The sequence below is a fragment of the Salmo salar genome, chromosome 20, assembly GCF_965601325.2.
Source record: "Salmo salar chromosome 20, fSalSal1, whole genome shotgun sequence".
Classification (NCBI taxonomy): domain Eukaryota; kingdom Metazoa; phylum Chordata; class Actinopteri; order Salmoniformes; family Salmonidae; genus Salmo; species Salmo salar.
The window spans coordinates 19,807,787-19,826,576 of record NC_138310.1 but is presented as its reverse complement, the minus strand read 5'-3'; the positions used below and the strand labels follow the sequence as shown (position 1 = coordinate 19,826,576).

Sequence of the window (18,790 nt, the reverse complement as noted above, 5' to 3'; positions counted from 1 at the left end):
CAGTCTGCCTGTCTCTGTCATGTTTATGACTCTCCCATTGTCATTACCGGTCTTGTGGGATGTGTGTGTGTTTCTCTTCATCAGGTTTGGCTCTGAGAAGTCCACAGACCTCGGCAGTCCCTCTCCTAGTAAGGCGGCAGACCGCCATGAGAGTGACACTGATCCTCAAGGGAGGGTAAGAGAGGTTGTGGAATTTGCTTAGATTAACATAGGTGATTTGGTGAAGGATTGCAGTGAGCCTTGTGAGAATTTCTCTAACTCCTGTGCCAACCAGACAAACCCAGAGGAAACACTGCTGTCTTTAATAGGCCAACAATGAGGTTACAGTTAAATCCTTGGTCCTCAGTAAACAAAGTCAAGTTTTCTATTTGGCTGTAAATATAGAATGAGACCAATTCCAGCAACTTACTAATGCCCAATCCAATTCGAGTTTACTGCCCTTAAAGCAAATGATCAGAGTTATGTTAAGTTGATTGATACATTTAATCAACCATCATTAGTGGCGCAGTGGTCTAAGGCACTGCATCGCAATGCAAGAGGTGTCACTACAGACCCGGGTTCGATCCCGGGCTGTATCACAACCGTCCGTGATTGGGAGTCCCATGGGGCGGCGCACAATTGGCCCAGCATCGTCCGGGTTAGGGGAGGGTTTGGCCGGGATAGGCCGTCATTGTAAATAAGAATTTTGTTCTTAACTGACTTGCCTAGTTAAATAAAGGTTAAGTAAAAAAAAAAATTAAACAAACCAGTTAAATGATCTTGATTGAGTTAAGTGAAGTGCCTCTGTTACACCACTGGGGGGACTGGATGGCTTGTACTGTATGTTCCACATCTTGTTTTACAGTCACTTTGTTTGATGAGCAACATCTAAGGATGGCTTTGTGAATACAGTGTATTCCTTTATTTTAATAGAAAAATAACTTGTTTAGGTTTCTGACATTTAATGTAATGAATATTCAATAGTTTCTTAGTTTGCCCCTGTAAGCCTAAAAGGCCTAAGCAAAATGCCCATTATAAGGACTATATTCCTGGAAAATTCTGATTTGCATTTCATGTCTCAAACACTCTGGGCACCATTTTTTTCTCTGAATCAGTCTTTGTCTTGGAGCATACAAGCGAAGACAACGTCACTGCCACAAAGGTACAAAGAGCTTTGAAATCAAAGCCAGGGCATTAGTCATCTCTGGTGGTTCTTTGTGCGTTATGAAACATGCTGAGAGTGAAGCACTGGGAAAAGGTCAACACAGTGAGGCTTTGATTACCACCTCAGCACCACACCCTCTTTCATGGGCCCAACAAAGGAGTGGGATCCACTTTCTGCCCAGACACAGTTGCCTCACTCAATCACTTGTCTTTGTATCACCCTCTCTTTTTCTCTGTCATTATATAATACTAACAGCAAATAATACTAAGTTCATGATGATCATGCAGACAGTGTCCAGAATTTGAATTAACTTGGGCCAACTCTTTGAATTACTTTAATTCTAGGGGCAGGACTCAGTCTTCATCTTCAGTGACCAAAGGAAGGTGGATGAAGACACCAGAGGGTCCAAAGAGCAGCCCACCCAGACCTCTTCTGACCCCTCAGCTGGAAGGACTGCGGCACAGCGGGGGCTGGAGATGGAGGCCCAGGAGAGCCACCCGAGCTGTGGGGTGCAGACTGTGCGAGCAGCCCTATTTGAGAACGTGGTTGAGAGACACAGCGTGCTGGTGATGGATGAGGACAGAGCGCAGATCAACACAAAGAGCTGTCCCAGGAGAAGTGTCTCTCTCAAACTGGGGGATGGGGAGAAAGGCAGCAGCCTGGTCACCTCCCCCTACCGCGAGCCTGTGTCTCCCTCCAGCCCAGTTCGTGTGGAGCACTTGTTTGACACGGTGCACGCGGTGGGAGAGAGGAGAGCCGTTAGTGAGATTGTCCCCTCGGCTCAGCTGGAGGACAAGGCCATGACCCTCCGTTCCAGGCATTCTGAGGGGAACAGGCCAGCTAGAGCTGAGCCAGTGGAGAAGAGACCTGCTCGGGTCCAAGGAGACCTCAGTTCGGCTCAGATGGGAGCACCAGCCTCCCAACATGAACAGGGACCACGCTACCTCAGGGTTGGAGCTCTGCAGAAGTGGAATACCGCTGAGGTGCATAGGGGAGCAGAGGTAGAGAAAGGAAGGCAAAGGGAAATGGAAAAGGAGAGACACATGGAGAGGGAGCGAAAGGAGGAGGAGAAAGAGAGGCAGAGGGAAGCGGAGAGGAGGATGCAAATGGCTGTAGAGAGGGAAAAGCCGAGAGAGCAGGACAGGGAGAGAGAGGAAGTGGCCGCACCGAAGCGTTTGAAAATGCTGGAGGCAGATGAGCAGCCACCCAAACCCAGGGCCACCTACTTTGCTCTGACTGGTCAGATCCAGGAAGTAATATCCCATGGGGATGAGGGAACAGAGAGAGGGGACATGGAAGTGCCCTTTGACGATTTCTCTGTGATGTCTGGACAATGGGGTTCTCAAGGGAAGGTAAAAAGGAACCCCTCTCTAGGCAAAACATTTGGGAAAAGCGCTCAAGGTCAAGAACAAGAAGAGGAAGTGATGGAGAAGATGCAAGCACAGGAAAGGAAGAGAGAAACGGCATGGGACAGAAAGACCGGGATGGATGAGATGGAAATAGAAAAACAGAGAGAATTGGAGAGGGAGAAAGAACGTCAGAGTGAGAGAAAGGAGTTTGAGAGGGAGAAACAGAGACAGCTGGAAATTGAGATACAAAAACAGTTAGAATATGCTAGAAAGAGAGAGATGGAGAAGCAGAGAGAGTTAGAAAAGGAGAGACAAAATGAGTTGGAAAAGGAGACACAGAGAGAGTTGGAAAGACAGTGTGAGCTGGAGAGGGAGAGACGGTGTGAGCTGGAGAGGGAGAGACGGTGTGAGCTGGAGAGGGAGAGACGGTGTGAGCTGGAGAGGGAGAGACGGTGTGAGCTGGAGAGGGAGAGACGGTGTGAGCTGGAGAGGGAGAGACGGTGTGAGCTGGAGAGGGAGAAAGAGTTTAAAAGGGAGAGGCAGCGCCAGTTCGACTTAGAGAGACAGAAGAAGTTGGAGAGACAGATGGTTGAAGAGTTGGAGGAAATAAAAGAAATGGAGAGAAGGCAACTGTTTAGGTTTGAAAAGCAGAAGCAGGCTGAGAGAGAGAGACAACAGCTTCTGGACCTTGAAAAGCAGATACTGAGAGAGAAGATGGAGAGAGAGGAGCAGGAGAAGATGAGACAACAGGCAATACAACAGGAGGTAGACCTGGAGAGACAGAGGGAGTTGGAGCGGGAGAGACAGAGGGAGTTGGAGCGGGAGAGACAGAGGGAGTTGGAGCGGGAGAGACAGAGGGAGTTGGAGCGGGAGAGACAGAGGGAGTTGGAGCGGGAGAGACAGAGGGAGTTGGAGCGGGAGAGTGTAGACGAATTGGAGATAATAAAGGAGCTGGAGAGAAGACAACTGTTTGAGAAACAGAATGAGAGAGAGAGACAACAGAGACTGAGGGAGAAGATGGAGAAAGAGGAGCAGGAAAATATGAGACAGGTAGCTAGACAACAGGAGGCAGAGAGACAGAGAATCCTGGAGAGACAGAGGAGAGAGAACCAGGAGAGGGGGGTGCTGGACTCCTTACCTCTCAGACCTAAAGTACTGAATCTAGACTCTGTGTCTCTGGGTGACCTGCACTCCAGAGGCAGTCCCCACTCCCCTGGTGCCCGATGGAAGCATCCATCTCCCCGGGGAGAGGACCACTACAGGCCTGGCATCCTGGACATAGACTCATTCAGGTCCCAGACCCAGACGCAGCCCTCGCCCACTAGAGAGGTGTTCCCTGTCGCTAGCATCAAGGGCTCAGACCCAGGTAGTGGGATGAGATCCCACACTCCAGAGAGGGAAGTTAGCCGTAGGGTGGGTGCAGTGGGGCGACCCAGCCCAGTGTGGGCCCCCTCTCAGCAGGAGCAGTGGGAGCAAAGGCTAGGATTCAATGAGGAATCGGTGGATAGGCCCACGGCTGGACCAGAACCACCCAGGAAGCCTGCCAATAAACCCAGCCTGGAGCAGCTCCTCCACAGGCAGTTGGACAGGGCCACGGCCCCCATTCTGGTCCCAGAGAGACGCTGGTCTGGTATGCCCAGTGAAGCATCCTTCCCCAGGAGAGAGCCCCACAGCCCTGGGTCCCCCATGGAGCAGACCTGGTTCCCCCAGGACTCAGAGCCCCAGGGGCACAGGGTAGAGGCCAGAGGACAGAGGAGATCTCAGGGCTCCCAGGTAAGAAAAGTATCTTATAGAGAGACCTAGGCTATGTGAGTGAATTGCATCTACAGAGCACAAAATTCAGTGAATTCAACCAGTAATAATGGCTAATTAAAGAAGGACCATCGCTTACTTACTCCATCTTTATTTGTATTGTTTTACTGCATTAGGAGAGTAACATACTCAGACCTTTCGGCTTTCACCGCCTTCACGGTGTTGGTTAAAATCTTACAATCAGGAACAACTTTTGCTTCTAACCAGGTTAGTCATCTGCCAATCAGGGATGGCTTCTCTCGTCTACCTGTATCAGGGCTCTCCAACCCTGTTCCTGGAAAGCTACCCTCCTGTAGGTTTTCATTTGAACCCTGTTCCTGGAAAGCTACCCTCCTGTAGGTTTTCATTTGAACCCTGTTCCTGGAAAGCTACCCTCCTGTAGGTTTTCATTTGAACCCTGTTCCTGGAAAGCTACCCTCCTGTAGGTTTTCATTTGAACCCTGTTCCTGGAAAGCTACCCTCCTGTAGGTTTTCATTTGAACCCTGTTCCTGGAAAGCTACCCTCCTGTAGGTTTTCATTTGAACCCTGTTCCTGGAAAGCTACCCTCCTGTAGGTTTTCGCTCAAACCCCAGTTGTAACTAACCTGATTCAGCTTATCAACCAGCAAATTATTAGAGTCAGATTGTGCTAGATTAGGGTTGGAGTGACAATCTACGGTTAAGTAGCTCTCCAGGAACAGGGTTGGAGTGAAAACCTACAGGATGGTAGCTCTCCAGGAACAGGGTTGGAGTGAAAACCTACAGGATGGTAGCTCTCCAGGAACAGGGTTGGAGTGACAACCTACAGGATGGTAGCTCTCCAGGAACAGGGTTGGAGTGAAAACCTACAGGATGGTAGCTCTCCAGGAACAGGGTTGGAGTGACAATCTACAGGATGGTAGCTCTCCAGGAACAGGGTTGGAGTGACAACCTACAGGATGATAGCTCTCCAGGAACAGGGTTGGAGTGACAATCTACAGTACGGTAGCTCTCCAGGAACAGGGTTGGCGAGCCCTGACCTGTATACATGTTACAATCACAAAGGAAGTACAGAATGGTAAGATATGGGAGCGGGCTCAGAAGGCAGTTGGGAGTGTCAGGCGTGAACCGTTCAATAATCAATTACCTTAGGTGTACTTTATGAGTTAGCCCCACATATTTATGAACAGCTTGGTGTCCTTTGTGGCAAGCTATCTCATAAATTGTTATAAGGTATACCCAAGTAAGCGGACACCTAAGGCAATTAAATTGATTCTTTAATGGTTCATGCCTGATACTTTTGGCCATGTAGTGTATGTGTGACTTTCAACATGGCACCGTTATAGGATGCCATCTTTCCAACAAGTCAGTTTGTCAGATTTCTGCCCTGTTAGAGCTGTCCCGGTCAACTGTAAGTACTGTTATTGTGAAGTGGAAACATCTAGAAGCAACAATGGCTCAACCGCGAAGTGGTAGGCCACACAAGCTCACAGAACAGGTCCTCGAGTGCTGAAGCACGTAGCGCGTAAAAATCCTCTGTCCTCGGTTGCAACACTACCGACTTCCAGACTACCTCTGGAAGCAACGTCAGCACAATAACTGTTCCTGCGGGAGCTTCATGAAATGGGTTTCCGTGGCTGAGAAGCTGCACACAAGCTTAAGATCGGCATGCGCAATGCCAAGGTCGGTTGAAGTGGTGTTAAGCTCGCCGCCATTGGACTCTGGAGCAGTGGAAACCCATTCTCTGGAGTGATGAATCACACTTCAGTCGCTGGCAGTCCGACGGAAGAATCTGGGTTTGGCGGATGCCAGGACAACGCTACCTGCCCCAATGCATAGTGCCAACTGTAAAGTTTGGTGGAAGAGAGATAATGGTCTGGGGCTGTTTTTCATGGTTCAGGCTAGGCCCCTTAGTTCCAGTGAAGGGAAATCTCAACGCTATGGCATACAATGACATTCTAGACAATTCTGTGGCAACAGTTTGGGTAAGGCCCTTTCTTGTTTCAGCATGACAATGCCCCCGTGCACAAAGTGCGGTCCATGCAGAAATGGTTTGTCGAGATTGGTGTGGAAGAACTTGACTGGCCTGCACAGAGCCCTGACCTCAACCCCATCGAACAACTTTGTGATGAATTGGAACTCCGACTGCAAGCCAGGCCTAATCGGCAAAAAAATAAGTGCCTGACCTTGTGTCTGAATGGAAGCAAGTCCCTTCAGCAAGGTTCCAACAAATAAATAGTTGAAAGCCTTCCCAGAAGAGTGGTGACTGTTATAGCAGCAAAGGGGGGACCAGCTCCATATTAAGGCCCATGATTTTAGAATGAGATGTTCGACGAGCAGGTGTCCACATACCTTTGGCCATGTAGTGTACTCTCAATTGTCTTCCGTGCCCACTTCCATATCCTATAATTCTGTATGTTTTGTGTGATTGTAACATGTAGACCAGAGAAGCCTTCCCTGATTGGTAAATGACTAACTACCCTGATTAGAAGCACCTGAACGGTGCTCACCTGTGTTCCCTAGAAAAGTTGTTCCTGATTCTAAGATTTGAACCTGCACACTGAAGGCAAAAGCCGAAACATCGGTGTGTGTTGTTCTCCTAATGCACTAAAATAATCTTTGTGTGCGGACCCATCTCCCTTTTTACCTATGTGAATTTAACCAGAACAAGGGCTTTCATGTAAACATTCCATTTAATTCTACTATCCCTGTGTCTTAGGAGCTGAACCGGATGAGGTCCCGCAGCGTGTCCCGTCGATCAGCCCCGTCTGAGAGTGCTGTGGAGGGGAGCCTGTCCAGGATGAGGAGCAGGAGTGCACATAGAGAGAGGGGCCGACAGAGCTCGGTGAGTCATGATGCTCTGTTTCCATGCACACGGGTATAAACACACACAATCCCTGAATTTCTGACTCAAAGCTGGACGAGTTTCAGAAATGAGCTTCTGCTACAGTGAAATTACACTGCTTCAACATGGTAACAATTGGAGCCCCCTCGGGTTCTATGTTTAATCAACGTTTCCTTTCGAGCTGATTCTCACAGAAGACCCCAGTTATTTGGAAAAATAAGCTTGTATATAACTTTAGTTGCTGGGTTGGTTGTGTGTTTTTGTTACAGTAGGGTGGAGTAGGAATGCAGTTAGTTCACTGGGAGAGTTGAGTGCTATGCGGAGTAATGAGTTGATGAGTAATGTGAAAGGCATGGTCTCACTCATCTCCACCCTCTTTCACCTCATATAGCAGAGAAATTGAGGCCAGATATGTTCTCAGGTCTGTAATTCAGGATTGTCATTAGCTAATATGTGCATGTACTGCTCACTTTGACAGCATCCTGTTTGCATAACTGGAGGAAGTCTCTGCTGTGAAATTGGCCGTAGTGATATTGATATTACTTTTATTAAAGCTACAATATGTGACTTTTTGCGTGACCCACAAAATTCACATAGAAATGTGAGTTATAGATCTGTCATTCTCATTGAAAGCAAGTCTAAGAAGCAGTAGTTGTGTTCTATGTGCGCTATTTCTATGCTTCACGTCTTAAGTTTGGTTTTTCCGTCTTTTACTTTCGGTTTTGTACACGAGCTTCAAATAGCTGAAAAATACAATATTTTTGGTTATGGAAAATATATTTTACAGCGGTGTAGATGGTACAATGATTCTCTACACTTCACTTGCTTGCTTTGTCACATAAACTGAAATTAGGCGAACTATTAGAATTATAGCAACCAGGAAATGGCGGAGCGACTTCTGTGTAGTGCACCTTTAAAAGGATCGGACCCTTTTTTTCAATTTTCACCTAAAATGACATACCCAAATCTAACTTCCTGTAACTCAGGACCTGAAGCAAGGATATGCATATTCTTGATACCATTTGAAGGGAAACACTTTGAAGTTTGTGGAAATGTGAAATTAGTGTAGCAGAATAACACATTAGAACATTCTTCTACCAGATCTGTAATACAAATAAAAAAAACATGGTTTTTTTATGCAAGAGAAAGGCCAATATATGACCTAGGAATCCAGGCGCAATTTAGATTTGACACTAGATGGCAGCAGTGTATGTACAAAGTTTTAGACTGATTCAATGAACCATTGCATTTCTGTTCAAAATGTTGTTTCAAGACTGCCCAAATGTGCCTAATTTGGTTTGTTAATACATTTTCATGTTCATAATTGTGCACTCTCCTCAAACAATAGCATGGTATTCTTTCACTGTCATAGCTACTGTAAATTGGACAGTGCAGTTAAATAATTTTTAATCCAAGCTTTCTGCCCATATCAGATATGTCTATGTCCTGGGAAATGTTCTTGTTACTTACAACCTCATGCTAATCACATTAGCCTACATTCGCTAAACCGTCCCTCGGGGGGGACACCGATCCTGTAGAGGTTTTAAGCACCGGTCTACATATCAGCCTGTGCTACAAAGGATTCCATCCAGAAACAAAACAAGTTTATATCGGCCCAAGTGTAAATGGCTGATTGGGAAATGTTTATAAGCATACCAATATATTCATTAGATGAGAAGAAAATGAATGGGGGGGAAATGCAGCTTTGATTTGATAAGGCATGGCTGCTGTCCCAGTGTTATTCCACGATGACTTTTTGCGTGTGTTTCTGTCACCGCCTGCTGGTCTGTGGTTTTTGTGTAATACAATATGTTGAGAGCCTGAGTGGTGCAATTACCACAGCGATTCAGGGTTTCCTTGAGCCGGTAATAGCCAGCGTTTGGCCGTTTTTTTTTTAAATTATTTTTTATTAAAAGAAATCCCATTTGCAAGATAATTATTTTTTGCCAATTTATTGATGGAAATACCAGCCGATGTAAATACATATGACTAGTCAAGCTTATCATCTATAGGTTCATTTGCATCATTTAGTGGAATTAAATTGGGGCGTGTGTACAGTATATTCGTTATGCATCTTATTTATCACAAACATACAGAGCCTTTGAGCGGAAAATCTGTCAGACGGCGTGAACTGCTGCTACAGCATCTCAAACAGCAAATGCATAGGCAACGGGAGGCAGGCTTCATCAGCGCGCTACGCAGCACTTTCCAATGAGCTGGAGGCAGTATGCACTTTGAAAACACACTTGATTGTTTAAAACCTGAACGTTTTACTACATATTATGAGGCATGTCTTACCTTGCTTTAAAGTAGCCTAGCCAAAATCAATTATTTTATACAAGCTTTCTTTGGTTGCTCAGTAGCCAGAGGCACAATCCTAGTCATATTACTAAGCAGCCCGTGCTCGTTGTTGCATATTAGATCTCCCTTCTTTCGAACAGATATTGTCATCTCTGTCACAGGAAACCACTCACATGCGGTGTGCTTTTGACAACAGTGTTTTCCAGCTAATTGCATTATGGAACGAACATTCGCGAGTAGCCTACTGCATTGTGTGGATTGCTGCGCTTTTAATGTGAAGAAATAATAGTTTGAACATTTTAAGCTAAACATTCTGATCTGGCTCATTTGCTTTCTATTTATTTTTATTTTTATGTAGCCTACTGGTTCTATGAATTTGGGATGCATCGTCCACAACTGTCCCAGATTCTGTTTGGAATTGAGTATTTCTTTCTTAACAAGCGGACCAATAGAATAGGTACATTTCTCTATGGGGGATAGTAGATTGACATAGGCTAATGGTTTTGCTGTTTGTTACTGGTCTTGTTGGCTGAGGGAAAGTAAATATGGACAGTTATTCTAACATGTTCAAAGTGCACATCTGAATTGGGTAAGAAGGACCGCACATCATTGCATCCTCTGTTAAGATGAATTACCAGCATTTACATTTGATTTCTGTCATTTTGAGCACCGTAGGTGGACGCTGTAATTAGGTTATACACCCAATGTACATGGGTCTGGCAAATTTCTCAAATGTCCAGTAAATTAAAATGTTGCCAGTCAAATGTCAGACGCCACATTTTCTCAATGGAAACCCTGGGATTCTAGTTTTTAATTGTGTAGAGCAACTGGAGACACCAGTGTGAAATACCTGGTCTAGACTGAATTACTGACATAACTTGTGTGAAAAGGTGTAGGTGTTTTATATCATTTCAGTTTGGGGGAACAAGGGGATTCATTAAAGATGGGGAATTTCTTTTCTATCAGCACGTGTTAATGACTTGTTGTTGTGATAGTGTTTTTCTGTATCAGTATGGAGGTTAGGCCTGGTATGAGAGAGTACTATGGGAAATGTGTCTATCTCTCATGAGATCACAGTGGTATGATCACATCATTACTAATGCCATGCTTAGAGAGGGCAGAGGAAGTGAAGAAAGGTAAAGACAGACCGATGGTCGCCGGGCTCAGAGACATGGTGTACTACATGAGGCTGTCCTGCTGTCTGAGGCTTCTACACTGGCTGTGGGTAAGTGATGGGAGATCGTTAATCAGAGCAAGGAAGCAAGTAGGGCTATGAATTGCCAAGTACCTCACAATACGATATTATCACGATACTTAGGTGCTGATATGTGTGTTGCGATTCGATACTGCTAATTTTGTGTTGTTTTGTTTGATGTTCCAAACATGTTGCTCACTATGTCTGCAGCAGAGGGACAAGAGACAGCATGAGAACATGAGTTTATTAGTCATGGAAATAAAAGTGCTGAAAACATGTTGGCTCACTATTTAAAAAGAGGACGGGGGAACAAGCTATAGAATGAAAAATAACAGCGTTTTGGCACAGGTAGCGTCGACTAGGACTAGCTAGCAAAAAAAACACAACGATAATTGGAGTCAAAGTATCAATATTAAAATAATAATTGCAATATGTAAGTGTATTGATTTTTCCCCCCCCCCCCCCATCACTAGAAGCAAGGGAGAGGACAGACTAAAAGAGGCCTTCGTATAGCTAGGAATGTGTGGCTACTGGCTTATATATGTCTGAACAAAGCAAGTTATATTAGCCCAATATATGCTTTGTCACGGTGGCTGGTTGTGCATCAAGTGTGACTTCATCGTAAAAAAACTGGTTGATGCATATTTGAGTCATATTTTTTGCTGGACAATTGTTATTAGCAGACATTTTCCTTCCTGCCGTAAAAACGTTTTCTCCGTAGTCAGTTGGTGTTGATGAAGCTTGAGTCTGTATGTTTTGTGGAGAGAACTGCGATCTTCTAGCTATAGAATGGTTCGAGGAGGGAGACAGTTTTTGGGGGTTTTAGATCAATATTCCTCAGAACTATTCTCTAGACGTCCACCAGGGGGCAGTTTGAGGTGCCACGGTTGTCATGCAGAGTATATCTTACATACTAAGGCTTAACTCAGAGAGATGACTCTGGTAGGTACGATGGAGTTCTGAAAGGGGAAAGGAGAGACTTCTCTGATCTGACATGCAGTCTGCATGAGTCAGGGAGCCATTTGTTAGGCAAACTCTCTGACACGCTGTCATGATTCCAATCTTTAACCATGAGCTCACTGTGCTGCGGACAGACTGGCTGACAGCCACAATCTCAGCCCTCACACACAGCCACACCTGTCTCATTCTCTCTCTCTCTCTCTCTCTCTCTCTCTCTCTCTCTCTCTCTCTCTCTCTCTCTCTCTCTCTCTCTCTCTCTCTCTCTCTCTCTCTCAGGCATGCATTCTCTATCTCTCTCAGGCATGCATTCTCTATCTCTCTCAGGCATGCATTCTCTATCTCTCTCAGGCATGCATTCTCTATCTATTTAAAGGTAGAGGCTAAACAACAAACATCCACCCATGAACTTGAACTCTTAGTTCCTATCACATACACACACACACGTTCCCCATCCCTCCTCTCTTCCCACCCCTTCCGCCGAGTGCTGACTATGCCTGTGAGAATTCTCTCTCTCGCACTGCAAGCAGAAACAGGCAAGAGAAACAGAGCACTGCAGAACATACATCACCCTCCTGCACTGCAAATCCAGGCCCTCCCTCTCTCCACTCCTCCCTCCCCCTCTCCACTCCTCCCTCCCTCTCTCCCTGCCTCCTCTCCCCCCTCCCTCACTTAGTTCGCAAAGGTTTCTCCTTGAGCGTGAGTCCTGCAGCGCTGGGGACGAGGAGCAAGAGACTGACACATTTGTCCTCCACCTGCCCGTACCTGCAGGGGAAGAGGAAGGAGAGGGCGCTGGTCTCGTTTTGTCTCTTATGGATTCAACTTTAGCGTCACAATCTCCTCTCCTGTTTGTCTTCTATACCCACGCCGCTGCTCTGCTGTTGGTGTGCTGGGTACTCCGAGGGAATAGGAATGAGTACAGCTCTCCCTCAGTCTGCCTGACACCAGCTGTTCTCTTCTGGTCTGTAGTTTTCCTGTAAAGTTTTCCAACAGGAAGACGACAGCAGCGTGGATACCATGGGAGAGGTAGATTCATGGATTTTCTTCCTCTGTGATTCCGGACGTGTCGGTGCGACGGCTTCAGGATCCTGCTGTCAGGTTTGATGTGTGAGGGGTATGTGTGTGAGATTTTGTTGCTGCTGCTGCTACTGCGGGTGACCATCAGTATGTGGCTGTGAATAACCTGTTTGCAGACGGTGCAGTAGTAGATCTGCTGTGACTGGAGTCTCTACCAGCTGGGGTTAACTGTAGAACAGCCTTATATACCATTTTGGGTTCCCCGCTTCGTAGTCTTGCCCTTCTGTATAACTGTGTATGGAAATAGGCATCTCACAGAACAACAGAAAGCTTAAATAGACTTCACCTCAGCCCCAGATTCTAGGGCCATTGCTGCAGATGATGGACTGAAATGGAGCCTTGACGGCACCAGTGGGACTCGACAGCACAGAGGCTCACTGAGAAGCACTGAGGGACAGTGACGCTGGACTGCGAGCCTGTAGCCGGAGCCAAGTGCTGCATTGCTGCATGTTTTTGGAGACGCTCGGGCGTCTGACTGGCTGTGCCATCTCTTCCAAACAGCCCAGCTACTGCTGCATTAACCTAGCTGCGCACCTCAGCAGTATCCAGGACACCAGCTCTGAACCTGGACATCTACCTGGCTCAAGGACTCTCCCTTGACCATATTAACACACTGGACTGCTACTGGACCTCTGCCTGACTGAGCGCTCTGTCCAGGCTTCATTCTGCAGCGTTGGTTCTTTAGTGATCTGATCTAAACTGAGATGGAGTACCTGGGGGACAAGTTGTCGGTGGCCCAGTCCCAGGTGTCTGGGTGGATGGGGAATGTACGCCGCTCCCTGCAGGGGGCGCTCAGCGTGGTGTCCAGTGCGGTGGAACGTGGGGGCAGGGGGGCCGAGGACAGCCCTGGTGGCTTCAAGAGGGCCAACTCGTTACGTTCTCTGGCCTCTCGCAGCCGGGACTCTTTCCGTAGGTTCTCTCTGCGCAGCCAGCAGCGCCTGTCCCTACACAGGCGTCCTGGGAGCAGCACCCCCAACACCCCCACCGCAGTAAGACACACTTTGTTTACATTCACCCCCCCCATCCATCCCTCTCACCACCAAATGGTCTCCCATCAGTCTCTACACATTCAAAGCACCTCAAACTTGTCAAGGCCTTCTCTATTTGTGTGTTTTGTGTCTTTGTCTATTTGTGTTGCCATGTGATCTCTCTCTCTGATCCTGATAGTTCCTGAATGTTCTGCTTTTGTTCGCTGCTCAGTGCTCACCCCCCTCTGCGCCTCATCTGCTTGTCTCTTTCCTCTTCTGATACCATCTTTGACATAACACTAACCTTAGTCTGTGTGTCTGCACCATAGCTCCCACTCCAGCAGCAGTGTCACTGGTCATAGCTTACTGTGGGCTGGAGTTGTGTTTCTCCCCGACCCTCACTCCTAAACTATGGTCTGTTTTTACCCTTTACACTCGTGGGAATTGGCCTATATGCATAGGGCTAAATTGAAATGTTTCTTATAGAAGACATCTGAAAATCATATACATAAACATGGTATCAATTGAAAGGGAACAGTTTTGAGATTATGGGACGATTATTAGACCAAAGTTCAGGACACAATAGTTCACCTGACACCAGACTGATTCGAAATATTACACTGTTGATTTTATGTGCATTTGACATTTAATGTACTCTTGGCCTCATTTTTTGAAAACTAAATCTTAAAATATTCTGGATAAATTCAGTAACATAAGAATGTTCCTGGAAAATGTGGGGTAGGTGCAACATAAGACAAAATAATAACAAGGGTTTGAGTGAGAGGACTAACTGCTGTCTCCAAAGTGTGCACAGTTCCTAAGTCATTTCAATGTACTTTGATGACTCAAAGATGAGTCTTCACCTAGAAAGGTGTTTTTAGAGCTCTCCTAGCTGTGGCGTTGAGGAACTAGAGCGAACACACTTGTTTTGTTTGGAACACAGCCCTGCAGCCCTGCCTCACACAATTACTGTTGTTTACGAAATCCAAAAACGGACCATTATGAATTTCCATTTGGGTCAGGTGGGCATCATTTCTAAGTTTATTCTATTGCCAAAATGACTATCTAAGTTATAAAATACAATCTTACAGTGTTAGACTTTCACAGGGCAGTTCAGAGAAACAGATAGTAATGTTGGTGCTCATAGAATGGAGTCATGAGTGCATTCAGATGCGATGTCCACAGCTCATTTTCTACACAATAGAGAAACACACAAACACTTTCTGTTCTGAACAACTCAGGGTATGAAGCCATGTCATCTTGTAACTGTACCTCAGAGATAATAAACGTTGACACTGTACTACATGAGTTTTATGATATGGAAATGTAAAGTACACATTTGGACTCACAGGGGTTTGGCTTGCTTGTATGACATCAAAGTGGTATTTGTTATAATCCTCAACGTCTCATCTTTCAAAATACATTGATTCCTCATAATTTACAACATTTTCCTCACTCAGACAGCAATCATTTTGCAAAAGTTGACCAAATTAGCGGGAGAGATGGTAGCAACTTCTGTTGTATTCGGCGCATGTGACAAATAAAATTAGATTTGATTTGAACTTGTCACGGTGCTCAAGTTCAGATCGGCTGTCACTCAGGAGCCCCCTAAGGCACTGCATCGCAGTGCTAGAGGCGTCACTACAGACCCTGGTTCGATTCCAGTCTGTATCACAACCGGCAGTGATTGGGAGTCCCATAGGGCGGCGCACAATTGGCCCAGCGTTGTCCGGGTTACGGTTTGGCCGGGTTAGGCAGTCATTGTAAATAATAATTTGTTCTTAACTGACTAGCCTAGTTAAATAAAGTTTAAATAAAAAAAAGTTGTGATGCAGTTTGATTGCATTTTATGTAAGATTTACAGATTAGGCCTAGCTTGTTTGTGTGTCATTGAACAGGAGAATCAGTGTGTGCTGCCTGTGAGGAGAGGTTGTGATGAATGGTCAGAGCACTGAGGCCAGTGAGATGTGGGGAGAAAGAGGTGGACAGGGGCCAACCAGCTAATGGAGCGGTAGCGAGGATGGGAGGGGGTTGGGGTTGGTCTACTCACTGAAAGGACCAGGGGGGTGGAGGTGGGACTGCTGGGATGGTGCATATGCACAATTAAGGGCTGCAGTACTGCTAGGTCCGGTTTGGCCCAGTTGGTAGAGCATGGCACTTGTGGGTTCTATGCACTCAATACTGTAAGTTGCTCTGGATAAGAGCATCTGCTAAAAATGACTTAAAAAATGTATTTAAAAAAAGCTGTCCCCCCCTCCACAGCATCTAATACCCAGAAAGTCCACACACCTGGACCCTCACATCTTAATCAGTTGGAACGCATAAACTAAACTCCACAGACACGGCAGCCCTTTACCGATTCACTCTCTCGGTCTGGTTTGTGTGTGTACGTGTGTCCTTTTTAGCTGGAGCCTGTGTAGTTGTCCGTACAGTACCGGAGAGTCAGCTGGTGGATCATCCAGATACCTTTAATAGGCCCTAGTCTCCCTCAGGCTGACCTGAACCCACCACCTCTCCGTCTGGACCCAGTCCTCTAACCTGCAGCCTGTATCAGCCAGGCCTGGTCTTAAAGGGACACTATGGGATTTTAGCGAAGAAAGAGTCAGATGAACTCATGGGTACCATTTTTGAGTCTCTTTGTCAAGTATAAAATACGTTAGGGGTAGTTTTGCCAGCCAATGCTACAGATAGCATAATGACTGGAAGTCTATGGTAACGCTTGTTAGCAATTGCGCTAGCGCTAGTTAGCAACTTCTTTCAACTGCACACAGAGACATACAAATGGTATCCATGAGTTCATCTGACTCTGGCGAAGTAGATGAAGGGCCTCATTGCCAAAATCCCAAAGTCTCCCTATAAAAGTTCTTAAGCCAAGTCAGCCAGGTTTTACTAACATTCTGTTGTGCTCTGCATTCTTAGCAAACACTTGTACATTGCACTTATGTAATAATGACATAACTAAATACCCTAAACATGTCCTTTTCAGTTCTCTATCAGAGGTCAGTGTTTTGGTAGCTCTGTAAAATGTGACTGGAGTGCTGCTCTGTTGTTGACAGGGGATTAGTGCTCATGGGATCTGTAGTCATGTTAGGATAGCTGCAGAGGGTCGTCATTGACCACTCTGTCAATGATGAGTGTGTTAACTGTTCAACATTCCTACCCAGAGGGGTTGGAGCAGGAGAGTGGGGCTGGTGTGATGTGTGTTCTGTTGTGTTCGTGTTGGGTTCATTGTACCTGCACTAACTAACCGGCCTGCTCTGTTGTCTGCTTTCAGGCAGCATGACCATATGTTAAATGTTTTGGAGCTGCAGAGCACTTCCTCATTCATAGAGAATTGTGAATGGCCATTATACATCACAGAGATTTAACTGTAATTTTCCAGTTTGCACTAAGGAAATAGATTCATAACATGTCCAACTCACGAGGCCTTCAATTTTATTTTACCAGGTTAGTCTCATTGAGATTAAAAATCTTTTTCTTTTTTTTATAGAGACCTGGCCAAATTACCAGAACATAAAGTTTCATACAAAGGCACATTTACAACATAAAACACTACAGTTTAAAAACATGAATTTACACATTGACCAGGCAAGATGCTTTGGAGAGGTTTGGTGCGTTTAGGGGTCATAACATTGAAAGCCCCCCCCCCCCCCCCCCACTTCATTGTCCACCATAGTTTCTACCCAGTCTTTAAAGTCATTCAAAGAGAACAGCTCCTGTAATTTCATGTCCTTTTGTAGCTCGTTCCAAAGCACAGTCAGCAAAATAGTCATGTGAGTTTAGGCGATAATTGTAATTTGTCTGCTGGACAAAATGGGCTATATCCTATTTTCAGCACATCAACCCAAAGTTGTCATTTTGTAGAGGTCAACCGATTAATCGGAATGGCCGATTTTAATTAGGGCCGATTTAAACGTTTTCATAACAATCGGTAATCTGTATTTTTGGCCACCGATTTAGCCTATTTAAAAAATATATATATATTTTTTTATAAATATTTTTTAACCAGGCAAGTCAGTTAAGAACACTTCTTATTTTCAATGACGGCCTAGGAACGGTGGGTTAACTGCCTTGTTCAGGGGCAGAATGACAGATTTTTACCTTGTCAGCTTGGGGATTCAATCTTGCAACCTTACGGTTAACTAGTCCAATGCTCTAACCACCTGCTTTACATTGCACTCCACGAGGAGCCTGCCTGTTACGCGAATACAGTAAAAAGCCAAGGTAAGTTGCTAGCTAGCATGAAACTTATCTTCTAAAAAAACAATCAATCAATCATAATCACTAGTTAACTACACATGGTTGATATTACTAGTTTATCTAGCCTGTCCTGCGTTGCATATAATCGATGCGGTGCGCATTCGCAAAAAAGGACTCTCGTTGCTCCAACTTGTACCTAACCATAAACATCAATGTCTTTCTTAAAATCAATACACAAGTATATATTTTTAAACCTGCATATTTAGTTAATATGGCCTGCTAACATTAATTTATTTTAACTAGGGAAAATGTGTATATGCAGGTATATGCAACAGTTCGGGCCGCCTGGCTCGTTGCGAACTGTGAATACTATTTCTTCCTAACACAGACAGCCAACTTCGCCAAACGGGGGATGATTTAACAAAAGCGCATTTGCGAAAAAAGCACAATCGTTGCACGACTGTACCTAACCATAAACATCAATGCCTTTCTTAAAATCAATACACAGAAATATATATTTTTAAACCTGCATATTTAGCTAAAAGAAATCCAGGTTAGCAGGCAATATTAACCAGGTGAAATTGTGTCACTTCTCTTGCGTTCATTGCACGCAGAGTCAGGGTATATGCAACAGTTTGGGCCGCCTGGCTCGTTGCAAACTAATTTGCCAGAATTTTACACAATTATGACATAACATTGAAGGTTGTGCAATGTAACAGGTATATTTAGATTTAGGGATGCCACCCGTTAGATAAAATACGGAACGGTTCCGTATTTCACTGAAAGAATAAACGTGATAGTTTCCGGATTCGACCATATTAATGACCTAACGCTCGTGTTTCTGTGTGTTATTATGTTATAATCAAGTCTATGATTTGATAGAGCAGTCTGACTGAGCCGTGGTAGGCACCAGCAGGCTCGTAAGCATTCATTCAAACAGCACTTTCGTTTTGCAAGCAGCTCTTCGCTGTGCTTCAAGCATTG

General features: G+C 45.4%; 1 protein-coding gene across 7 annotated transcripts in view; it reads left to right on the top strand.

Annotated features, from left to right (window-relative positions):
• LOC106580217 (uncharacterized) overlaps positions 1-18,790 on the top strand; it is a 44,353-nt gene that overhangs the window by 8,920 nt on the left and 16,643 nt on the right. For all 7 annotated transcript variants that reach the window (XM_045703056.2, XM_045703052.2, XM_082966270.1 and 4 more), the window contains 3 exons: positions 85-175; positions 1,489-4,266; positions 6,983-7,108. In XM_045703056.2, the coding sequence (XP_045559012.2) occupies positions 1,621-4,266; positions 6,983-7,108 (2,772 nt within the window). In that variant the 5' untranslated portion in view covers positions 85-175; positions 1,489-1,620. The remainder of the gene's footprint in view (positions 1-84; positions 176-1,488; positions 4,267-6,982; positions 7,109-18,790) is intronic.